This window comes from Mauremys mutica, chromosome 11 (genome assembly GCF_020497125.1).
Source record: "Mauremys mutica isolate MM-2020 ecotype Southern chromosome 11, ASM2049712v1, whole genome shotgun sequence".
In the NCBI taxonomy this organism is placed as follows: domain Eukaryota; kingdom Metazoa; phylum Chordata; order Testudines; family Geoemydidae; genus Mauremys; species Mauremys mutica.
The window spans coordinates 85,977,117-86,003,461 of NC_059082.1; the positions used below are offsets into that span (position 1 = coordinate 85,977,117).

A 26,345-nucleotide genomic window follows, 5' to 3' on the forward strand; every position below is an offset into this window, starting at 1 on the left:
CTGGGAGCATTTCTGAGAATGCCACCATAGAGGTCCTGAATTTCAGTTTCTTCCCTAGCAGCCTAAATTTGGCCTCCAGAACGTCTTTCCTACCCTTCCCTATGTCATTGGTACCTACATGTACCATGACCACTGGCTCCTCCCCAGCACTACACATAAGTCTATCTAGATGCCTCGAGAGATCTGCAACCTTCGCACCAGGCAGGCAAGTCACCATACAGTTCTCTCGGTCATCACAAACCCAGCTATCTATGTTTCTAATGATCGAATCTCCCATTACTAACACCTGCCTTTTCCTAGTGACTGGAGTTCCCTCCCCCAGAGAGGTAACCTCAGTGCGAGAGGTAACCCCAGCACCATCTGGAAGGAGGGTCCCAACTATGGGAAGGTTTCCCTCTGACCCCATTGACTGCTCTACTTCCCTGGACCTTTTATCCTCCTCAACAGTGCAGGGGCTGTCTGACAGGAGGTGGGACAATTCTACCGTGTCCAGGAAAGCCTCATCAACATACCTCTCTGCTCCCTTAGCTCCTCCAGTTCCGCCACCCTGGCCTCCAAAACCCATATGCGGTCTCTGAGGGCCAGGAGCTCCTTGCACTGAATGCACACTTATGCCACCCGCCCACAGGGCAGGTAATCATACATGCTGCACTTAACGCAATAAACTGGATAGCCCCCACTCTGCTGCTGGGCTTCTGCCTGCATTCTCTCCTACAGCTACCTAGGTTAATGAAAGGGTTTTGTTTAAATCAAGAAGTTTTGAATGTAGTTTAGTTTACAGGTTTTAAAGAACGGCAAGTGAACCTTGCCCCCTTCCAAACTCCCTTGCAAAATTCCCTGTTAGCAGCCCTGGTCGCTTGCTCACTGCTTTATAAAGCCCTGGCCTTTTTGATAGCCCCACCCACTGACTAAGACTCAGCCTTAACAGAGGCTTCTAGCTTTCAAACCTTACTTTGAAGCTCACAGCTGCCAACTGCCAGCCATAGCACATGATCCTTCAAACAACCAAACAGACAGACAAATACAAGCTCAGCACACAGCAAGTAACCCCCAAACACAAACACACAGCCACTTACCCCTAGGGTGCTGTATTTGCTCCTCCTTCACCTGGAGAACTCCCTTGTGAAACTCTCTCTTAGCAGCCCTGGTTGCAGTGTTGCTTTATTCCAGAATCTCATGAGTTTGGTGTTTTTCCTAAAGCTCCAGACTCAATCATGTGACTATGTGAAAATCTCAACTTTCATTTAAAATAAAAATTAAGTTTCTGGCCCTCCTGGTTTTGGAGAAAAGATGGACATTGATTCCTCCCAATTGACTGAAGGCTCGGGAAAAAAACAAACAAACAAACAAACAAACAAAAAAACCCAAGGCAATACAAAGACCCAGAATGTGTTACTTTTTAAAAATCTCATGGTTTTTTTGTTTTTTGTTGGTTTTTTTGGGGAGGGGGGGAGGGTAGACTCCGGAATGTTTAATACTTGAGGTTGGCACAAGAACATAAGAATTGACACACAGACCTGCGGGCCATAGATTCATAGATTTGTAAGGCCAGAAGGAACCATTATGATCATCTAGTCTGACCCCCTGCATAGCACAGACCGGAGAATCATGCCATATTTTGTGGTTGAGCAATAGCATATCTTTTAAAAAGATATCCATTCTTAGTTTAAAGGGTTCAAGTGAGAGCGAATCTACCACATTCATTGGTAATTTGTTCCAATGTTTAATTACCCTGTTAAAAATGTGCATTTTATTGCTTGTCTCAATTTAAACAGCTTCAGCTTCCAGGCATTCGATCATGTTATGTCTTTGTCTGGTAGATTAAAAAACTCTCTAGTCCAGTCTAGGGTGACCAGATGTCCCAATTTTATAGGGACAATCCCCATTTTTGGGTTTTTCTTAGATAGGCTCCTATTTTCACACTTGCTGTCTGGTCACCCTAGTCCAGTCTCCTGCCTGTGACACTGGTCAGCAGCACCAGATGCATCAGAGGAAGTTCTAGAAATCCCACACTAAGGGAGCTGTGGCATAATCTGCCCACCATGAAGGTCTGACATTAACCCCTAATAAAGAGTCCTATGGCACCTTATAGACTAACAGATGTACTGGAGCATAAGCTTATGCTCCAATATGTCTGTTAGTCTGTAAGGTGCCACAGGACTCTTTGTTGCTTTTTACAGATCCAGACTAACATGGCTACCCCTCCGATACTTAACCTTTAACAGAGATGTTTGGTTTGATCCCTGAAGCATGAGGTTTTATACTGCTTGCAACATTTTTATTAGTGTTGTCATAGATATGACAATATCCTGCAATAACCTGGCCAAACCTTACTGAATTAAGTGTAAGTACTTTAGGAATTCATTGTAATAAAAATGCAAATGTTTCTGTACTATTGATGGACTTTATATATTTCCCTGAGGGAGGGGACGACAGCCCTCCAGGAGCTATGAACAATGTGAGGTGGGCAGACTAATTCACACAGGCTGTAATACCTCCAGAGAGCTACCACCACCTAGTGAGAGGCTCACATAAGAATGACCCTACTGGGTAAGACCAAAGGTCCATCTAGCCCAGTATCCTGTCTTCCGACAGTGGCCAATGCCAGGTGCCTCAGAGGTAGTGAACAGAACAGGGAATCATCAAGTGACCCATCCCCTGTCGCTCAGTTCCAGCTTCTGGCAAACAGAGGCTAGGGACACCATCCCTGCCCATCCTGGCTAACAGCCACTGATGGACCTATCCTCCATAAATTTATCTAGTTCTTTTTTTAACCCAATTATGGTCTTGGCCTTCACAACATCCTCTGGCAAAGAGTTCCACAGGTTGACTGCGTGTTGTGTGAAGAAATACTTCCTTGTATTTGTTTTAAACCTGCTGCCTAGTAATTTCATTTGGTGCCCCTAGTTCTTGTGTTATGAGAAGTAGTAAACAACGCTTCCTTATCTACTTTCTCTACACCAGTCATGATTTTACAGACCTCAATCATATCTCCCCTTAGCTGTCTCTTTTCCAAGCTGAAAAGTCCAAGTCTTATTAATCTCTTCTCATACAGAAGCCATTCCATACCCCTAATCATTTTTGTTGCCCTTTTCTGAACCTTTTCCAATTCCAATATATCTTTTTAGAGATGGGGCAACCACATCTGCACACAGTATTAAAGATGTGGGCATACCATGGATTTATATAGCAGCAACATGATATTTTCTGTCCTATTTTCTATCCCCTTCTTAATTATTCCCAGCATTCTGTTCGCTTTTTTGACTGCCAGTGCACACTGAGTGGATGTTTTCAGATAACTAGCCACAATGACTCCAAGATCTCTTTCTTGAGTGATAACAGAAAATTTAGACCCCATCATTTTATATGTATAGTTGGGATTATGCTTTCCAATGTGCATTACTTTGCATTTATCAACATTACATTTCATCTGCCATTTTGTTGCCCAGTCACCCAGTTTTGAGAGATCCTTTTGTAGCTCTTTGCATATACTGGTTCAAACTAGATTCTCTGAGTCTAGGGACCAACAGCCAAAAAAAGGATTTTTGATTAAATACCCTGAGTTAAAACTGATTCAGGGCCTTCTTTCTGATCCAGCAAGTGGACTGGACATCTGGTCCAAGGGGGCCCTAAATCCTTAGGGAAGGGTTGAATGTCCTTGGCCCACTGACACACTATAAGACTTGGGTGCTGGTTCTGAGCTGAAGCTGTGATGAATGTGTGAGCACAGGAAAAAATACCATGTGAGGTTTGAAGGCCTAATCACCAACCAGAGCCTTTGCTGCAGAAAGGGGTGCTCTCTAGTAAGTGTATTGGCATGCATGTAGGTTCTGGTTTGAATATGTTTTCTCTGTAATGCTTTTACCTTAAGAATAAATATGATTGCTGAGAAAGAACTGTAAGTAACTTAACTGTGGCAATTACATAGTGTACCATCTCTGAGTAGAGAAGTAAAGCAGGCAGACAGTCATTTGCTGGGGACATCCCAGTATAGTCAGGGAACTGTACAGTCTGGAAATATCCCAGTCAGAAGGGAGAGAGAGACATGTATCTCCATGCAAGCGAGGTGATGGCTGAGGCACTTGGAGTGGCTGCCCTAGCTTGACCACAGAGTGGGAACACAGGTGCAGTTTCCCTGAACTGTGACAAGCATTATCTATCATAACTGGATATTATTGTTATCCATATAAATATCAAATCCTTCTTTTAATTTTGCTAAGTTCTTGGCCACAACAACATCCTGTGGCAACACGTGCCACAATCTAACTACACAAAAGTTCTTCCTTGTATAAGTTTTGAATTTACCGACTTCAAACGAATTGAATGTCTATTCCTGAGTTATGAGAAAGGAAGGAGAGAAGTTTCCAATCAACTTTACCTACACCATTCATTAATATATATCATTTGTATACTCTTTGGGGAGACCTGTATGAAGGAGGACCTCACTGCAGTGATGGAAAGAGCCATCGCTTGTGCATGGTTCTGGAAAAACATCTAGTCTGTGACAAGGACATGAGAAGAAGAATTTGTATACTTTAACGGTGAGTCTTATTCACCTCCTTTCTAAGTTAAAAATCTAAATTCTTTGAATTTCTCTAGATGAGAGTTTTTCCAAGCCCCTAAATATTCTTGTCACCCTTCTCTGAACTTCCTCTAATTCTACAATATCAATTTTGATCTGGGGTCACCAGTATTGCACACAGTATTTCAGATGAGGCTGTACCATTTATGTACAGATGGTCATTATAATATTTTCCTCTATTATCTTGTATCTTATTCCTTATGCAACCTAATATCTGGTTGGTTGGTTTTTTTGACCATAGTTGTACATTGAGCTGTCCACAATGATGCCTGGGTCCACTTCCTAAGTGGACATAGTTAATTTAGAACCTTGTAAGGTGTATCAGTAGTTCAAGTTTTGCCTCCAGCATGCATTAGTTTGCATTTCTGAACACTGAACTTCATTTGCCATCATATTGTCCACTCGCCTACTTCAGTTAGTTGTCTCTGAAGTTCCCCAGAGTGGAGTTGTAGCCATGGATATTAGAGAGACAAGGTAGGTGAGGTAATATCTTTTATTGAAGCAACTTCTGTTGGTGAGAGAGCTAGAAGTTGGTCCAATTAAGGATATTGCCTCACCCACCTTGTCTATCTAAAAACTTTCTGTCATTTGGAGATTGTTACCTCACTGCTCACCCCCCTTTCCAGATCATTAATAAATACTTTAAACAATACAGGACCTAATATAGAACCTTGAGACCTGTGCTGTTAATCTTTTCCCCTGATTAAAATTTACCATTTAACCCTAGTCTTTATTTCCTGGTTTTTAGCCAGATTTTGGTCCACAACAATACTTTGCTTCTCACCCCAAGACTACTAAGATTCTTTAATAGCCTCTGGTAAGTTACCTTGTCAAAGGACTTTTGAAAGTCTAAATAAATGATGTCAGCTGGTTATCCTTGAATGACTTCTTTACTGATATGTTCCAAGAATTCTAATAGATTAGTGAGGTGTGATTTTTCTTTGCAGCAACCATGTTGGTTAGGCCCTATCATATCATGATCTTTCAGTTGTTTTATTATTCTACTTTTAACTATTGTTTTAACCAGTTTACCAGATACAGCTTTATGGCTGAGTGGTCTGTAATTCCCTGGATCTCCCCTAGAGCCTTTTTAAATCTAAATAAAACATTTGCTATCCTCCAGTCCTCTAGTGTAGTAGCTGTTTTTAATGAGAGATTGCATGTTTCTACTAACAGCTCAGTCACTTCATACTCTAGGTCCTTCAGAACTCTTAGATTCTATATCCTCCAGGCCTGATGACTTAGTGTTTTTTAAATTATCAATTTGCCCCAGCACCTCTTCTTCGGACACCTCAATCTCTCATAGTACCTCATCTTTATTACCAATGAAGAACAGGTCCAGGATAGGTATTATAATCCTCTTCTCTGGCAATACTAAAAATTAAACTGATCATCTTTGCCCTCCCTAGGTATTCACAGGTCCTGAGGAAACTTCTGAAGCCTGTCCCAGCATGCACTGGGCTTACTATAAAACATGGGATGAATTATTTGTGAGAAATCTCTTTGGGCTCAAGTTGAGGCTTTGGTCCATAGATTCCAAGGCCAGAAGGGACCATTGTGACCATCTAGTCTGAGTACATCAGATCCTGTTAAAATAAGACTTTTAGACAATTCAAAAAGGTAAATCGCCTACAGTTTCCTTTTTCCTGGTTCAAAATACATAATTTTGGTTAAATGCATTGTATGCTCCTTTCAAACTGAATAAACCTGCACATGCAAGGCTCCCAATGAACAGTAATGCTGGCCGTGCCTTGGTGTGATGTGGAGTACAGTTCTTAATGGAAAATACTAAACTCAGAACTCACAAGTGCAGGTAGCTTCATGAAGTACTTGGGCCTCTTCATTTCCACAGACACATATTTCACACTGACTTCAATGGGACTTGTGCATGGTCCCAGTAGAGAAAATCTGAGCTCTTGTTTGTAACATGGGCTGTCTACGAATTTCCACTGGACTTTTCTCAGTTTGTCACAACTAAGGTTTTCCCATTATCATAGCATAGTTGTTTGCATTTTAAATCAGTATAATAAAACTTCATTTTCTTTGGCTATGTCAGAGGGTACCTGACCCTCTGAAGGGGTCAGAGCCCAACCTACCTGTGACAGGCTCCACAAGGGGGAACAAGACAACTCAGGTTCACCTGGGGCTACTTAACTCACTGAGTTACCGGGAGGCAGTTAATTAGGCAGGGGAGCACCTGGGCAAGGGAAAAAGGCAGCAACTTGCAGTGGGGCCTGACTAGGAGAACACAAGCTCCTAGGGAAAGGAATAGTCTCCAGAGTGCAGAAAGAGAAAGGTCTTACAGAAATGGCTTCTCAGAGGATTGCTGGTGAAGGGGGCTTACCAGCAAAGGAAACTCAGAAAGAATGATCCTGTGTGGGAGGACTTCCAAAAAGAAGGGACTATGAATGCTAAGTCTCAGAGAAAGCTGGCTCCCATGAAAGATTTCGCCAGGTGAGAACAGATGCCATAGGTCAAAGGAATCATGCTGTCCTGAGGAACAGTCCTTTTGGTTTGGCCTCTGTGGGGGACCTTGACTCAAGAGGAGGGACCATTCCCCAGCTAGTGCCAAGAGGCCCCTGACTCCCAAAGAGGGTTCTGGGTTATGAAGGCCTTACAGGTAAAGGACTTTTGATATAACTGGTGTTGATGGACTAAGGTTGACTCAGGACCTCCTCCCTCCAGCTAGAGAGACATGGAGGGGAGGCCTATTTCTGTGATATTCTGCCTTTGGGCTGAATAATCTAATGCCCAGAAGGGGTGGTGTTCAATATACAAGCCTCAGTGAATTTATTAAACCCGTATTCATGGAAACTTTACATGGCGATGCTACATTGGGCTGCCAAGAGGTACTCTAGGGGTGAGGGCCCCTATTACAGGCTATAATAGCCAGACACTTGATTTTTGCCTCTACACTCCCTATTGTAGTATTTTTTTTCTAGCTATTAGTCCTGGAGGCTTGAGAGGAAACATAGATTTAGCTTAGCTCTGAGTCAACAGACTGCATTGCACAATTCTACTATCTCTTACTATCATTCACATTCAAAAGATGGTTCCATTTCTTGATGGCACATTATTGCCCTCTGCTGGAAGAGCCCCATTTTCATAGATTTAAAGTGCAGAAGAGACCATTAAGATTACACAGGCTCTTGTTAACAAATATTGTTTGTGTTCTATCTAATCTATCATCTTGGTATCTAAATGTTTGTCATCTACCACTGGTGCACACTGAAAAAAATAGGGTGAAATGAATCTTTAAAGAGAGAAGTCATTCACTCATTAGGGTCCGGGATATACAGTTCTAAAATATCCATAAACTAGTATGGAAATAAAAGGCAATATTTTTGTCTTACCCTCCATCAGTTAATACATTATTTGTTCCACGGAAAGATATTCTTTAATAAGAACAAACGAGGTTTGTAGGATATGAACAGCCCCAACACTGCAGAGAAGTAAGATGCCCTTTTTTGCAAGCATTAATAGAAATATTATACTTCTCATCAGAGGGTTGGATAAATTTAAGCCCAGGTTAACAGGGCTGCCCAGAGGATTCAGGGGGCTGGGGTCTTCCCGCCGCCGAATTGCCACCGAAGACCCAGCACTTTGGCAGCGGGTCCCGGGGCGGAAGGACCCCCCACCGCTGAATTCCCGCCAAAGACCCGGAGCGGAAGAAGCTCCGGGGGCCCGGACTCCGCGAGAGTTTTCCAGGGCCCCTGGAGCGAGTGAAGGACCCCGCTCCAGGGACCCTAAAAAACTCTCATGGGGGCCCCCCCTCTGGGCAGCCCTGCAGGTTAATGGTGTTTGGACCGTAGCAATATGTTTTGAATGGTGCATCGATTACCCTGATGGGATCTCTCAGTGAACATGACTGGAGAGAGTGAAAAGGGGAAGGGCATGCCTGGGAAATGTTTGTTTTAATCCTGTCTAGTTTGCTTTACAAGTGCAAAAATAGTCTTTCTCAGGTCATTGTTAACCATAAATTCACAGATTATTTGCAGGGCTGCTGTCTTTGTGAACTGGGTCGACACATCTTTTGCTGATTATAATATTGTCAGGACAGGAATTGGCTTCCTTTTTAAATTCTCATGTAGATCACTTCAGCTCCTTTTTTATTCTATGAAGGTGCTTTTGGGGGCGCAAGCCTGATATTTAAAGAAAACAAATCTAGAAGAGCAGCAGGGAGACCATTTTATTAATATGGTTTTCAACATGTTTTTGCTGGTGGGTGCTTTAGAAGAGATGCGTGTGTGGCGGGGAAGGCTATTTTCAGCATATTCATACACTTCTTTCATATTCTAGTTATTGAATGTGTCTACCATTGGTATCTTTACTATTTTAATCATTCAATTGTTATGAATTACATTATCATGAATTACAGTATATTAAGATCATTGCAATCACCTATAAACTGTCTTCACTAATGTCTCAGTTTAAAGACATGTTCTCGCTGTAGCTTTCTGGATGAAACTGTCAGCAATCTTATTTACATCTAGGTTCCCTGGTATTATTTTGATGTACATAAAGGACAGCTATATTATTCAGTTGCATCTGTCCCATTGATGACTAGAGATAATTTTTAAGTCCTCTGAAGGAGGAGAATGTGCATTCCACAGTTCAGAATGATACAGGCACAGTGAGACGGGTTCTTATGAATTTGTAGTACTCTGGAAACAGTGCTTCCAGACTATTGCAAATGACTCCACGTTATTTTTCTTGATGGGTAACAGCTAATTTAGGCACCGTCATGTTATATGTATTGTTGAGACTATATTTTGCCATGTGCATTACTTTGCATTTAACATTTAATTTCATTTGCCATTTTGTTGCCAAGTCACCCAGTTTTGTGAGAGACTGCAAAGTGTTACAAAGGGATTTTTGGACTTAATCTTGAATCAGTTGTATCATCTTGTAATGTTGTATCATCTGCAAACTTTGCCACCTCACCGTTTACTCCTTTTTGCAGATCATTTATGAATATGTTGAACAGCCCTGATCCAAGACCAGTACAAGCCCCTCCTGGACACCTCTATTTCCTTCTCTCCATTCTGAAAATGGACCATTTATTCCTACCCTTTGTTTCCTATCTTTTAACTGGAGTGCCTGGGAATGCTTTCAGGATCATCTAAGGATCCTTAATTTAATTTAATGACAAGACTTTTGTTATCTTAATCACCCTTCATCTGTTTTATAAACAAACTCCCTGTCCCAAGGGCAGAAGTTGTCAGCAGCACAGAACTTATCACATTCCACACTCAAGCTCTGACTCCTGGGTGCTGAGCATACATTATTTTTTTTTCTGTGGGTTCTTGAGCCCCAGAGCACCCATGGAGTCGGTGCCTATGGCTCCGAAGGAACTCAAATATGAAATTACAGAACTACTAACTATGGTATGTAGCTATTGCTTGAATCAGCGTAGGCAACAGATGACTGGAGGATAGGTAATATAACACCAATTTTTTAAAAAGGCTCCAGAGATCATCCTGCTGATTTACTAGTGGTAAGCCTAACTTCAGTACCAGGCAAATAGGTTGAAACTAGACTCTGGAACAGAATTACCAGACACAGAGATGAAGAAGATACGTTGGCGAAGAGTTAACAAGGCTTTTGTAAAGGGAAATCATGCCTTGCCAACCTATTAGAATTCTTTGAAGGGGGTCCACATGCATATGGACAAGAGTGATCCAGTCCATATAGTGTATATGGACTCTTAGAAAGCTTTTGACAAGGTCCTTCACCAAAGGCTCTTAAGCAAAGTAGGTAGTCATGGTATAAGAGGGAAGGTCCTCTCATGGATCAGTAACTGATGAAAACATAGGAAACAAAGGGCAGGATTAAATGGTAAATTTTCATGTTGGAAAGAGGTAAATAGCAGTGTCCCCCAAGTATCTGTACTGGGACCAGGGCTGTTCAGCATATTCATAAATGATCTGGAAAAAGGTAGAAGTCTATAAAATCCTGAATGATGAGGCAAAAATGAATAGGGAAGTGCTATTTACCCCTTCCCATAACACAAAAACTATGTCTCGCTCAATGAAATTAATAGACAGCAGGCATAAAATCACACAATGTACAGTCAGCCTGTGGAACTTGTTTCCAGGGGGTGTTGTGAAGGCCAAAAGTATAAAAAGGGTTAAAAAAAGAATTGGATAACCTTAGATGGACCTAGCCTCCATGAACTTATTAGCCAAGACGGTCAGCCATGTGACCCCATGCTCTGGGTGTCCCTAAACCTCTGACTGCCAGAAACTGGGACTGGATAACAGGGGGTAGATCATTCTGAAAATTGCCCTGTTCTGTTCATTCCATGTGAAGCATCTCACTTTGGCCACTGTTGGAAGACCACATACTGGTCTAGATGGACCATTGATCTGACTCAGCATGGCCATTCTTCTGATCTTAAATCCCAATCAGTCTCACTTTAAGGATATGGAAAGAAATAGGTAGACCGCTGTGTCACAGAGTCCCCGGGCGATGCTCTGGAACTGCTCCCCACAAAACCAGTCAGGCCTTTGGGGAGCCTCCTCTCCCTTGGAGCAGACTGTCTTCAGGAGGGATGTGATCATTCCCCTCTATTCAGCACTGGTGAGGCCTCATTTGGAGTTCTGTGTCCAGTTTTGGGCCCCACACTACAAGAAGGATGTGGATAAATTGGAAAGAGTCCAGCAGAGGGCAACAAAAATGATTAGGGGGCTGGAGCACATGACTTACGAGGAGAGGCTGAGGGAACTGAGATTGTTTAGCCTGCAGAAGAGAAGAATGAGGGGGGATTTGATAGCTGCTTTCAACTACCTGAAAGGGGGTTCCAAAGAGGATGGATCTAGACTGTTCTCAGTGGTAGAAGATGACAGAACAAGGAGTAATGGTCTCAAGTTGCAGAGGGGGAGGTTTAGGTTGGACATTAGGAAAAACTTTTTCACTAGTAGGGTGGTGAAGCACTGGAATGGGTTACCTAGGGAGGTGGTGGAATCTCCTTCCTTAGAGGTTTTTAAGGTCAGGCTTGACAAAGCCCTGGCTGGGATGATTTAGTTGAGTTTGGTCCTGCTTTGAGCAGGGGGGTGGACTAGATACCTCCTGAGGTCCCTTCCAACCCTGAGATTCTATGATTCTAAGCTCACACAGCTTCACCTTCCTGGGTCTGACCTTGAAGCATTCAGCACATGCCCCTCTGTGTGCTTCCCACAGCGAGTCTGCCCAGGCAGGGTCCTGCAGAGGGCCCTGCACGCACCCCCACTTCGCAGTCAGATGTGACTCTTAGCCAGCCAGTAAAACAGAGGTTTATTAGATGAAAGGAACACAGTCTAAAACAGAGCTTGTAGGTACAGAGAATGGGACCCCTCAGCCGGGTCCATTCTATGGCCCAGTGAGCCAGACAACCCTATCTGCCCTCACTTCCCATCCCCAGCCAGCTCCAAACTGAAACCTCCTCCAGCCCCTCCTTTTTTGCCTTTGTCTCTTTCCCGGGCCAGGAGGTCACCTGATCTTTGTTCACCTTTAGCCATCCCCTTGCAAGGGGGGAAGGGCCCCAGCCATTTGTTGCCAGGAGACAGAGTGTGCACGCTGGAGACCTAAGAAATGCATAGGGGAAACTGAGGCACACACACAGTATTCAGAGGAAACATTAAGAACAGTCCCACTTCGTCACACCCTGCACAGATACAAAATTTATACCCATGAATATGAAGTGGATATCCATGGAGCTGCTGGTCTTTACTGGGAACTGTAGCAGTGAAAGCAGCAGTATGTCAGGCCACTACTCCCAGTGCCCCATGCAGCCAGCTTCTCTGGTGTGGCTGTGCTGCTCCCAGCTCCACCCACTGGGCTGGGCACCAGGCTCACTGGGAGTTGTCCCTGGTTGCGTTGGAGCTTGTAAGTGGCTTGCATGCTCCCAAACAGGAAATGCAGACTGCTGCATGGAAGGGACTCCTTGGTGGGAGCTCGTGCAAACAGCAGCCCAACATGCTGCTATTTTCGCCACTGCAGTACCTGGTGGTGCCCTGCAGCTCCTTGGATATCCGCTTAATATCCACAGGTATAAATTTTATATCTGCGTAAGGCTCTAGAAATAGGTGTGGGTGAGGGCAGAATTTGGTGGTTTCCTTATTAGTGATGTTATCAGGCTGATTTACAAATCTCAGATTGAGGGTGCAGGCCTGATAGTTGGAAAAGCGTGTACATAAAATTGAACTGTAAAATCAGGGCTGCCCTTTCAAATGTGCACAGTAAAATATTTTCTGCTGAGTAGAATCACACTTGGAAGTTGTAAAACAAACCTGAGTAAAGAAATTAACAGTTATGCTCTAATGGAATGGTTCTCAAACTTTTGTACTGGTAGCCCCTTTCACATAGCAAGCCTTTGAGTACGACACCTGTCCCCACCGCCCCGTATAAATCAAAAGCACTTTTTTTATATATTTAACACTACTATAAATGCTAGAGGCAAAGCGGGGTTTGGGGTGGAGGCTGACAGCTTGTGACACCACCTCCCATGTAATAACCTCACAATCCCCCTCAGGGGTCCCGATCCCCAGTTTGAGAACCCCTGCTCTATGCAACCATAGCTGATAGTAATGTCTGGGAACTGAATTCCCACGAATGCACAGTATCTAGCTATCAGCAAGAAGGAGTGGCAGTCTCAGGGCCACAAGAGGATAGGTATCAAATTTGTACTATGCGAGAAACTATGGTAATTCCAGTGTTAAACCTCTCGATATACTCAGGGTGTCCTCAGGTTCTGGACACATGTACAGATTCAGACAGAGCTAAGGCCTCAGGAAGTTAATTAAAAGTGAAAATAGACACACAGGAATTACTATATTGAATCAGGAGTACTTGGTTTTAGCCCACAAAAGCTTATGCCAAAATAAATTTGTTAGTCTCTAAGGTGCCACAAGTACTCCTCGTTCTTTTTGCTGATACAGACTAACACAGTTACCAGTCTGAAACCTATACTGAATCAGACCATGCTCCATCTACCTCAGTATCCTGTCTCTCTCAGACCATGGCCAGACTAGACAGATGCTTCACAGGAAGGTGGAAAAAAAACCCTCCTAATCCCTGGTACTTACAATTATCTCTAAAACTTGAAGCATGAAGTTTAACATTTCTTCAGAAAGTTATGTTAGCAACTGTTATAACTGGATATTCTTGTTATTCATATAAATGTCCAAATACTTTTTGAATCTTGCTAAGTATTTGGCATCAACAATATCATGTGGCAATGATTTCTGTAAGTGTAATTGTATCCTGAGGGGGGAAAGTATTTCCATTTATTGGTTCTGAATTTGCCACCTTTTAATTTCATTGACTGTCACGTTGGTCTTATGTTGATGAGACAGGGAAAACAGAAGTTCCCAATATACTTTCTCCTTACCATTAATTATTTTATATACTTTTATCAGGTCCCTACTTATTCATCTCATTTGTAAAACACTCTCAATCTTTTCAGTCTCTCTTCATAAGAAAGATTTTCCAGGCATTTAATCATTCTCATGGCCCTGCTCTGAATCTCCTCTAATTCTGCATTATTAATATTAAAGTGCTAATTCAAGGACAGCACTCAGTAGCAGACTGAAGGATAGGGGTGGGTAAAGATAGCTGTATTCCATCTTTGCAGCTGATTGTGGAGCTGGCTGGAGGCTTATTTGGCAGGTCTTGTTATTGACTGCTCTAATTTAGTTCTGGGTAGTGATGGTTCCAAGAAGCAGCTGGAAACAACAAGTGTATACCGCTGTTTTAGCAATGCCATCTTTCCCCTGGCCATTGCAGGGGCTGCAAAGAAGGCAGTGAAGAGACTGTGCATCAGTTGTGTACCAGGGGATTCCTCAGCTCTGTGGGAGTTACAAAGCAGCCGTATCAGTTGCCTTTGTAGTCCTCTTACTCATTAGAGACACAAAGAGTCTGTAACACATGAGAGGCAAGGCTCAGAACCAGTGGGCCTCTTGGTGGGCACAGCCCCTGAGGTGCCAGTGGCATGCGAGAGGCAGCACAGCCCCCGAGGTGGCCCTAGCATGCAAGGCTTGGCACAACCCTGGTGTGTGCTGGGTGCAGCCCTGAGGGCCCCCCGGTATGCAAGGGTTGGCACAGCCCTATGACCATGCAGGGCAAAACCTCTGAGGTGCCCCCAGCCTGGGAGGGCTAGCACAGCCCGGACAGACCCCTGGTGCATGCTGGGCCCAGTCCCAAGTGGCCCCTGGCGCATGAGGACTGGCGCAGCCCCGGTACATGCTGGGCGCAGCCCCCAGAAACCCCTGGTGCAGGCTGGGCGCAGCCCCGAAAAGCGCCTGGCCAGCGCCTGCTGGGTCCAGCCCCAGGGAGCCCCCAGTACAAGGGTTGGCGCAGCCCCCAGAAACCCCTGGTGCAGCCCCGAAAAGCGCCTGGCCAGCGCCTGCTGGGTCCAGCCCCAGGGGGCCCCAGTACAAGGGTTGGCGCAGCCCCGGTGCATGCTGGGCAGACTGGCTGTGCGGGCGTGGTACGTGGAGACCAGGTGCATTGTGGGTGGAGCTGGTCCCTGCGGGACAGGTGAACGGCGGGCGGCGATCGGCAGGCTGGGCTGAGGAAATAGCACAGGTGCATCATGGGTAGCCGCGCGGTGGGAGCCTGGGCTGAGGAGCCAATAGGTATGCGACTACGCCAGGCTGCTTCCCATGATCCTTTACTGGCTCGGAGCCAACCCGGAAGTGGGTGTGAGAGGAGGCCGGGGCCCAGCGCTGCTCAGGGCAGGATCGGAGCGGATCCTGAGGCTAGGCGAGGGCAGTGGCGTCTCCGTTCCAACTGAGCATGCGCAGAGCGTGCGCTCCCGTTTATTCGCTGCAAGGAGCGGAATCGGCAAGAAGTAGAGTCTGACACTACACCTGGGCCTGCCCGTGAGTAGCAGGTGGCTGAGCCAATGGGAGTGTGGAAGCGCGGAAGTCCCGCCCTTGCCAGAGGAGGGGGCACTGTTGTGGGTGACGTCACGGGCGGAGGATGCGGGTGCCCCATTGGCTCGGGCTCCGCCGCCGTGAGCTGGGCTCTTAAAGGGCGACTCGAGGGGAGGCCGGGCCGGCCGGGCGGGCCCATGGCCAGCACCAGCAGCCACCTCGTGAGTACGGGGCGTGCCGGGCCCCCTGCGCAGGGGCTGCGTCGGGCTTGGCCGCTGCTGCGGCGGCCCGCGGGTGCCCTCTGGGAGGAGGGACTAGGCCGCAACGCCTGGGCCCGCGGGGCTGGCCGGCCCCGGGCCGCGAGGGGCGAGCGGCCCTTCCGCGCGTTGTGATGCAGTCTCGGTGCGGTTCGCCCCTCACAACAGCCCCTGGGCGGACAGTGCGCGGGGCTGTGCGGGACCCGCCCGGGGCGGGGACGCGGCGGGGCTGTGCGGGACCCGCCCCGACCGGGGCTAGACTCCTCGCCTAGCTGTGCGGGGAGCTCTGCGCATACCCCAGGACAGGGGTGGAGGGCTCTGGCTGCGCTGAGCTCTGCAGGACCCCCCCCCCCCCCCAGTGGGACCGGAGAGGAACTGAGTGCGCTGGGCTCTGCGGGAACTCTGCTGGTCAGGAGTGGGGTGTTTGTGGGGTCTGGGTGCGATTGGATCTGCGGGAATCTCCCAGTTGTGCAGGACATGGTATGAAACAGTGGCTCTCAACCTTTCCAGACTACTAGACTCCTTTCAGGAGTCTGATTTGTCTGGTGTACCCTCAGGTTTCATCTCACTTAAAAACTACTTGCTTACAAAATCAGACATAAAAATACAAACATGTCACAGAATAATATTACTGAAAAATGCTGACGTTCTCATTTTTACCATATAATTATAAAATCAATCAATTGGAATATAAATATTGTACTTGCATTTCAGGGTATTGTATATAGAACAGTATAAATAGTCTGTATGAAATTTTATTTTGTACTGACTTTGCTAGCACTTTTTATGTACCCTGTTGTAAAATTGGGCAAATAACTAGACAAGTTGATATACCCCCTGGAAGACCTCTGCGTACCCCTGGTTGATAACTACTGGTATAAAATACTTGTAATTGCCTTAATTACTGCACAGTTTTTGTACACTAAGGTGTTTTTTTGTCTTTCATTGTGCAGAGTGAACCTGATTAAGATGGTCACTAGGTTAGGAAACTAAAATTTCCACTTTCATCCAAGGAAGAGGAAAAGCCCACCTTCTGTGAATCACCTGGGTCCTCTAGTGTACAGCATATGCCCCCAAACTGAGCTTGTCTCCATGATTTTAATTGACAGTGAAAGGAAAACTACTGTTTCTTTGGGCTTGTGTTTTGGAGAGTAAAGATTGAACCATGGTGTTGAAAGTAGACTTCTAGTTTCATTACACTTGGGGGGTTGAGGTTGTTTTTAATGGAATCTTCCACTGAAAGGATATTAGAACTCTCTTGTCCTGGAAGGGACCACCTGTTACTCTGTAACCTGCTTCTCCCCCCCCCCCCCCAAAAAAAATCATAGGCAGTGAGGGAGAGGGTCCTCACAGGTGGTTGTACTAAAATAAGCCTTTCAGATATAGCTGCTGACTTGCGTTCTGGTTGTGAGCACTGATTGATAAAGGGAAGTGGATGACTGACGTGTTTCTTATAGTTTGTATTCATGGAATGTGTAGCAAACAAAGTTTTTATTATAGTGCAGTTTTTAAGAGTTAATAACTATGAACTTTTGTTGCCCAGGGATGTGAAAAAAAGCCCTTAGAACCCTCAGGCTAGGGGTGATGGCCCATCCCCATTCCACAACATATTCTCTGCTCCTGTCTCCCTGCTTCTGTGTGTTACATTCAGCTTTTAGATTTTATACACAGTGACTTATAAACTTAAACAGCCCTGCAGGAGGTGATGGGGGATGAGAGAGGAAGTGGGGATTCAGCCGGGAAGGGTGAAGTGGAAGGGAGAGGAACTCAAGCTTTACTTTTCCCGTACTGTCCCCACGTGGTATCTCCTCACCTCCATGTTTCCCTTCCACTCCAGAGTGGTCCCCCAGCACAACTCCTCTCTGGAACACAGATGGTTTGTCAGTGTAGCTCCTTCTTGGGCCCCTCTCAGCTGAAGCCACACTTTCACTTACATCCCTGTTCCCAATCCATGGTAATTCCCCTGTCTTCCCAGGACCCCCTTCATGGCACCCTCCTCCTGTGTTTCATCTGTCCCTCAAAGCCCACTCCAGCAGCCATGCTGACCATTCTCACTGAGGATTATATGCAGAGCAAGGCTGATGCCAGTCAGTGCTCATTTTCACTGAAAATGACATTTCTACCTCCCCCAAAGATGTCTTTTTATTTATTTATTTATTTTGTAATTGTTTCTTAGGGAATCAAATTGACATTAAGAGAAGACTGATATGAATGAATCTGTAATTTCTGCAGGCTAACCTTAGCGTAACTTTCAGGTAATGCCAAATAAGGGAAAATATAGTTTAATTTTAAGTTCAAAAGTGCCCTGCATGTTATCAAAGTTTGTGTGAGAGAAATGTGGCATTTGTGGAAAGGATGGTTGTTTAGCTATAGGAATCTAAAGAAACATGAGGAAAACAGGATAATTTTTTAGAGGTCTTTTTTAAAGCATTTCCCTTACAAAAGAAATACTTTGGGAAACAACCCTTTCCCCATCTCCTTAAAATAAAATTTCCTCTGAAGAGTTATAGTGCTGATGTTGAAGAATGAATTCAGTTTTAGTCCTGCTTTAAGGTTGCATTGAGATTGGTATTTAACTGTGGTTACTGACAGATAAATGGGATCTGTATTAATAGTCAGTAATTAGTAGCTGAAAGCCTGTTCTGTTGCACAAGTGTGATTTGTAAAACTATATTTATATTTTTTTTTTAAAAAAGGACACTAGCAGGTTGCAAACCCCATTGATGACTGATCCTGGTAATGTTCAGATCAAACAGCTCTCAACCATGCTTGTAGCTGTTTCCATCACTTTGCACTGACTCAGACAGTCTAGGCTTCAGAGTGGTGCTTCATTTATTGTGTGTGTAGTTGTGTTGATTTGTGTTTTGACAAGGTTATGCTGGGAGATTTGTGCAGCTGGTAGGTATGGCCATTGGGCCAAGTAACCCACCATCTGTTCAGTATTCCTCAAACAACCCATGAAATTGGTCCATGCAGATTAGCTGTAGAGTAAAGGTGGTGATCAGTGGTCTAGTACTGGTGACATGGGATACATGCATGGCTATATACTACACAGGCGTAATTAGTAAAGTCAGAATGTCTGAGAACTTAAAAATTGGTGATCAGACTATCAATCCCATTGATGATTCAATATGGTGATATTCTGAACAGTGAGCCCTCAACCATGCTTGTAGCTTTTTTTATCGCTTCATATCGACTCTACAGATGTAACTGGCTTCTGAGTGACACGCAAAATGATAATCCTGGAATTTTTGTATATATGTAAACAAACTGGAAAAAACTGATTTGGGTTAATTTTGTGTTAACATAAAAGTGCTTTTGCCAGCATAGTTTATTTTATTTGGGTATAAGCTATACCAGCAAAACTACTTTTATGTCTATATAACCAGGGTGGCCAAACAGCTGTGTGTGGCTCACGAGCTGCACTTTTACAGTTAAAATGTGGCTTGCAGAGCCACCCACCACTAGGCTCTTCCTACCAGATGGGGAGAGAGAGCGGTGGCTAGGGACTTCTGCCCTGTGGAGGGCTGGTGGGGCTAGGAGCTTCAGCCCTGCAGGAGGCACTTGCCGGGGCTTGGGACTTCAGCCCCGCTCTTGCTGAAGCCCCAAGCACCGCAGGCGCCTACCACGAGGCTAAAGTCCCGAGCCCCATCACCCAGCCACAGGGTAGAAGCCCTGAGCTCTGGAAGGTGTTCCTAGCTCTCAGCTTCTGAAAATTATCGTATGTGGCTCAGAGGATCTGTAAGTTTGGCTGCCCCTGCTATATAATCTGCATCTACATTAGAAGTGTTTACTAGCATAGCTATACTGGCAATTTTTTTTTCTAGTGTAGACTAAGCTCTTGTACATATAAAACTTTTCAGAAAAATGTGAGATTTTTTTGTTTTGTTTTTGAGTTCATGGTATCTGTTTAAAATCCCTTACATTTCATTTATCAGTAGATAGCTTTGTCTGTATCACTGACACATAGGCTGTCAACTTCTTGATTGGTAAAAGATTTAGAGAAAACCTATCCCAAACCAGGCTAGGGTTGAAAGATGAAGTAAAATCATGAACACCGTTTTCAGCTTTCAATTTGTACAAGGTCAAATAAGTAGTTTAATATGACTAGGTACATACCCATATGTGTTAGAAATAACTGATCAGAGAGTAGTGATACAGACAGTTTGGTGTGGTATAGCTTTCAAACTAAATTTGCATCCACAGCGTGGTGGGTTTGCTTAAAAAACAACAACCCTATTCTTGAGTGGACATGGATATTACTTCCCATGTCTTACAAGAAATAACACATTTTCACATAGTTTTTGTAACTGTGACTGGATCACTGTGCTTGTTCCTCCCTCAACTCTTTCTGTATGAGCCATTGATAAAGTATCCAAAGGAAGTAACAAAAATAGAGTCCATAGGTATTAGGGGGAGAGATTGCAGGAACTAGATAGTTATGTACAGCTTGGAAGATGTTAGCTCTGTCTAAATACTTAAGTAAATGTAGCACCCTCTTTATTAAACCCACTTAAGGTAATCAACGGTTCTAAATTTCTACTTTTTTCACCTTAACTCAGAATTTTCTTGGAAGGACTCTCTGAATGACTGTAGAACTCATAGGTTTATGACATTAGAAAACCAGGCAAGTGAGACCTGATTTAAATGTGAAGTGATTGTTTTTAATATACTGACTGTTTAACACAAACACTTAGAAGAAAAGCCCTCTGTTAAGGAGCTTATTCACAGGTGTTCTCCAAAAAGTACTAGAGTAAAACCAGGGAAGTTAAGATTTGGTATTTCTGATACTTTGAAAGTTTAAAAACAGTAAACACTTTTTGAAGTGGAAACTTTTTGCTATCTTATACATAAAAAGAAAAAACAGCACAACCAATTTTGTTTACCTTCACATTCTCCTCTAGATATCTTTTAGGCAAGTAAGCATACCTGAAAAAGTTGAGACCCAATAATTGGATATGTGCAAAAGAACTGGATAAAACGGCTAAGGGCATAATGTAGAGGAACGTTGAAGATTGTGCTAAAGCCCATTTCAGTCTTAATGACCAATGGATGCTGTAAGCAATAAATGGCTTTGGTGGGGGACTCAGTGCTGAAGCAAGGACGAGACTTGCAGCATGGTTAAAAGACTAATGTACTTATTTAACAGTGTTTTCATATATTCTTTATGGTTATGGAATTGCAAGGATTAACTTGCTTATCACATTCTTTTCAAAAGAGTTTATTAAATTTGGTATAATGTGACAGCAATAGTTTAGATCTGTCACAGTTATTTTGGTTCTTTTCTGGTCTGCATTGGATTGGGTCAGTTTATTAAAGATCCAGATGAACCAGAGTGAAAGAAATGTTAGTGACTTATTTACATATCTAGATAATTGTGTTAGAGGCTGAATACAGGTGTTTGGAGATTCCTGTGGCTTCCTGCTTCAGATCAGTTTGATTGTTGTTAAATAATAAAACAGGCCCTTTAAACATTGGCTCTGGCCCCTGAAGGTTCTGGAAACTGAAGTTCTTTGCTTAGTAATGGAAGAGGTTAGAGGGTAAGTAGTTAGTATACATGTTCCTACAAGTTCCCTCATTAGCATAAATCTTTACCTGAACTTGAAGCTGGAATCCTAGAAATTAACAGAAAATAGCATACCAAGTATCAGCAGGGTAGCCATGTTAGTCTGTTTCCACAAAAACAACAAGGAGTCCTTGTTTGTTTTTCAGAAAATAGCATAGTTATCTGTAATGTGGTTCAGTTCAGAAATATGTAGTTGTACTGTATGGTTTGGGTTTCATGACTTAAATGTTGTACTCTCTTGATAAAGAACTAAGTTAATTTTGGTAGGAACAAAACATCAGTCGTTAAAAATCAGTTTCTTCTAATCTGCCACCACAAGTGCTAATATGCAATAATCCTAGTTATATGGATATTGCCTGGCATCACTGAAAGCTTAACTTTAACTCTGAATTTCCTGTTATAATGCTTGTTTTTGGAATAATTATTATACCTTGTGATGTTTTATCCAATATTACTGATAAATATATTCAGCGTTAACTTCACGTTAACATAGTTTTTAATCTAGTATTGGGCATACTATACAAAACATATTCCATGAGCTATATGGATGCTGACAGATTTAGAGAGAGAAACTAAAACAAAATGAATATCCAGATCTGTAAGTGATGTTCAAATTTCTGTGATGGTGAATGGATTTCATTTAAGTGCTTTTTAATACCTTTTGCTTTCCCCCATCTTCCTACAAAGCTCACAGTTAATTTAATAATAGTGGTGTCTGTTGGAAGCATCTGCTTCCGATTTCCTATTTTCATTGATATTTCTAATCTTCAGGGTTAAAGTGCAATAGCGTTAGTGCATTAGTAACTTATTCTTAGGCTATGTCTACACTCCCACTTATGTTGATACAACTTACGTCACTCGGGGGTGTGAACAAGCCATAAGTTATACTGACCTAAGTGCTGGTGTGGACAGCACTATCTCCATTCATTGTAGGTGGATTAATTAAATTGACAGGAGAACTCTCTCCCATCAGCTTTGAGCAGCTACACTAGAGAACTTACAGCGGCGCAGCTGCATCAATACAACTGCGCCATTTTAAGCTCTCTAGTGTAGCCATAGCCTTAGTGGAACATGCTCTGGTCACTCTAAATGATGCTTATTTTATCCCTATATTTTGATAGGGATTGTGTGGGCTTGTGGCAAAGTGATTTACCACCTGGTGTGCTGCCTTGTGGCTAAGTGTAGCATTACAGGGTTTTTTCTTTGTAGTCCTGTGACCAGGTCCACTGGTGATCCCTGTCATCTTGTGACATGGCCCTACAGCTGGGTCATCTTTGGTCTCATCCCTTTCGGAGTGAATCAGGGTTTTCACCCACTACTAGTCCCAGGACATCACGCAGGCTGACAGCCCTGGTTCAAGGCCAAAGTAGTTCTAGTGGACTCTTGTGTCTTCTCACTAGTCTTCCTGGTGAGGTTGTAGAGGAACCCAGTCCCTCCCTCTACCCTTGGTTCCAGCTCAGAGACATGTGGAAGAAGTGGATAAGGTGTCTGTAGTCAGATTTCTTGCTGCTTCTTTGGGCTCCTTCCTGTGTTGGCCCACCTTCCCCCTCACGGGGCTTGGATGACTGCTTTGTTCCTTTCTGGGAGCTAAGGATAAGGGGCCTGTCTGCCTCCCTAGCCTGGGCCTTCTGAGCTGAGCTTCTCCCATTTGAAGGCTCCTCCTCCAAGATTGGTGTGGCAGGCACAGCAGGGTGGGGCTGCCTGAATCCATAGCTGCTCTTTAACATATCACAGGGCCCCAACCCAACAAACACTTCAGTATGTGCTTAACTTTGGAGCATGTAAGTAGTTTCAGTGAAATTGATGGGACTGCTCACACGTCTAAAGTTAAGCATAATCTGCAGTGCTTTGCTGGGCTGGTGCCTGTGATAATCCATTTTTACCAGTTGCCTATTGTGGTGGTCTGTTCAAATAAAATTTTGAATTTTATTTAATTAAGGTCCTTGGAGGATCTCTGTAGCTTGTTTACAGATTGGCTGAAGGATAACAATTCCTTTTTATTACAACTTCCAAGGTTTCAAAATTTTGTTTTCCTTATACATTGGAACAAAAACAAAACCTTTTGAGATAGGTTCATGAAGTGGAATTGTGTTGAAATAGCAGTTTTTAGATCAAAAAGCTCAAGTTTTAATTTTCTCTCCCATCAAAAGTGACCACACAGCCTTGAATTTCAAAAACTTTCCCAATGAAAACTTTGCTGAAACAGATATCTCTGCAGATAGAGATAAAATTAATCTAAATTTTCACCTAAATTAATGTTATAACCAGCTCTGCTGTTCACACTTCTGTTAGCTTTCATTGTGTTGAGAAGCAAGTTCTTAAATTACAGCCATATGGAATTAAAAAAACATTGGTGTACCATCGGCTGATGTGGGACGTGACAAGACCACTCAAACACAACTCTGTCTTACATAAATACAAACATTCATATCATTTTCTGTAACCAGAGGCCACTTGCCTACTTTTTATATGCTTGGTACAAAGTTCATATCTCAAGCATATCAGAATGGATTTTGAATGTATTTACTACAGCTTGAGGAACTATTAAATAACTGAACTTGAACCTTCATTAAACTTTTATGTCTGTCTGAAAACTAGGGTCAGTTAATTTATTAACATTTCTTGTATGTTGCTTATGAAATAGAATGATGAAGTTAAGGGTAAATAGTTAATTGTGTAGGCTAATAGAGTTTAGTAAGCCAAAATGTTTTGTTCTGTGAAATGCTTGTCAATTTTATATTGTCATCTTTCTATATTAATAATTTGTCAGGATTTTCTGCCTTCAGGAAATTAAGTGGTGCCTTCATTTTTAAACTTGACTCCTTATAATAAGATAAAGATTGACTGACTGCTCTATTAGACCAAATTCACATCTGAAAAAAAGACTCTGCTTTGAAAGAATGTCTTCATGTTGCCTTCTAGCTGGATCCCTGAGATGTTTTATCCATCAAATTTTGAGCCCTTGACTACACATACAGACAGATGGCTATTGTATAAGTCTACCTTCCCTTTTAGGAAAAATCCTAGTTTGTCAAAATGCACTACTAAATATATCAGTTGTTCAGATAATATTTCCTCTCCTAAAGCTATAAATGCTGACAAGGTGTCCTTCATTAGGACCTTTTGTCTTTGGAATTTGTTCACCAATCATCTGAAATAACCAGAGTTTGCTGAACTTTAGGGCATTTCCACTCACCTCTGCTTTAAGAGATGGGGAGACTGATGAGGGGTCTGTGAGACTGGAACTTAGAGGCTTACATTATGTTTTAAAAATTTGCAGCTACCAGTGTGGGTTGTATCCATTCAAATGTATAATTGAATATTTTGAGTGTCAAGAGTGCCCAGGGCCTGGAACGGATGATTTTTTAGGTAACAGTTCAAACCTAAATAAAGCATTGTTGCAGTATAGCCTAATCTTATGTTCTTATGTTCTTAATCACCTAAGCTTTTGTGATATTTCTCAGATGTTTAGGTTTACTCATAATCTCAGGACTTCCAGTTCTGCAGTTGTTAATGACATTGGATGGAGTAGAAGAATAATAGAGAAATGGGTCTTATTTAGGTAGCAGTTTGACTGACTGAATTGTTTTAGTCTACTCCCTAATGAGAATGCTAGTGTCAACATATCAGTATAACCCATATTAAATTAATAAAAAACTGGTTAACTGATAGATCTCTAAGATCTTATACATGAAGAATTATCGAAAGGGGGTGTTTAGTGGGCTCCTTCAGGGATCTGTTCTTGGCTATTAAGGTGCTCAGTGATGTTCAAATGCTATTCAGTAGTGTTGATGCAATATACTTTGCCTTCTGTAAGGCATTTGTCTTGGTACTGCCTGACACTTTGATTAAATAAACTAGAATGATACAACATTAACATGGCATGGGGAATTATTATTGGGTTGGTATGTTGCTAGTGGGGTCCCACAGAGAGAGGTTCTTGGCCCTACACTATTTAGCAGTTTTTATCAATGACCTGGAAGAAAACACAGAATCATCACTGATAAAGTTTGCAAATTACCCAAAGATTGAGGGAGTGATAAATAATGAAGAGGACACATCATAGATACAGAGTAATCAGGATCACCTGGTAAGCCAGATCCAAGGAAACAATATACATTTTAATACAGCTGAGTGTATATAACTAGGAACAAAGATTGTAGGCTATACTGATAAGATGGGGAACTCTGTACTGGGTGCCGTGATGCTGAAAAAGATTTGTGGACCATGGTGGAAAATCAGCAGCACATGGGCTCCCAGTGTGATGCTGTACCCGAAAGGACTAATGTGATCCTTGAATGTAACTGGGAAATCTCTAGTAGGAGTAGAGAGGTTATTTTACCTCTGTATTTGGCTCTGTGATTACGCGGCTGCTGCTGGAATACTGTCTCCAGTTATGGTGTCCATAATTCAAGAAGAACGTTGATAAATTGAAAAGGGTTCAGAAAAGAGCTACAAGAATAATTCAAGATCTGGAAAATGAGCCTTAGAGTGAGACATTTAAACTTAAGTAGATATAACTTCTTATTGGAGAAGGGTAAGAGATGCTTTGATCGTGGTTAAGGCTGCGTGTCTGTCACAGATGTCATGGATTCCATGACTTTCCATGACTTTTGCAGTGGCCGGTGCTGGCTCAGGGTGGGCCAGCAGCAGCAGTTTGGGTGTGGGAGGGGGCTCAGGGCTGGGGTTGGGGTGTGGGGCAGCGCTTACCTTGGGGAAGGGGGAGCTCCCTGGCTCCCATGGGCATGTCCCCACAGCTCCTAAGTGGAGGGGACATGGGGCTCCACGCACTGCCTGCACCTGCAGGCGCTGCCTCTGCAGCTCCAATTGGCTGTGGTTCCTGGCCAATGGGAACTGTGGAGCTGGTGCTTGTGGCAGGAGCAGTGCCGGAGCCCCCCCAGCCACCCCTCCTCCTAGGACCTGCACTGACCTCCTGCATAACACAGGCCATAAAATTACATCAGTAAATCCTGTATCAAACAGTGATTTGTGGTTTAACTAAAGCATAATCCTGTTGTGCCTTTGTTATATTGGAGTTATATATAGTATATATAGTATATTGCAACAGTGCCTTTGTTATATTG

The 26,345-nt window shown here is 43.4% G+C and overlaps 1 protein-coding gene across 5 annotated transcripts in view; it reads left to right on the plus strand.

Annotated features, from left to right (window-relative positions):
* Window positions 1–15,311: 15,311 nt before the first annotated feature.
* PDPK1 (3-phosphoinositide dependent protein kinase 1) overlaps window positions 15,312–26,345 on the plus strand; it is a 133,967-nt gene continuing 122,933 nt past the window's right edge. For 3 of the 5 annotated variants that reach the window (XM_044979208.1, XM_044979209.1, XM_044979213.1), the window contains exon 1: window positions 15,536–15,659. In XM_044979208.1, the coding sequence (XP_044835143.1) occupies window positions 15,636–15,659 (24 nt within the window). In that variant the 5' untranslated portion in view covers window positions 15,536–15,635. Of the gene's footprint in view, window positions 15,445–15,535; window positions 15,660–17,870; window positions 17,951–26,345 lie in introns of those variants that run through there. The other 2 variants (XM_044979211.1, XM_044979210.1) reach the window with 2 other exon arrangements.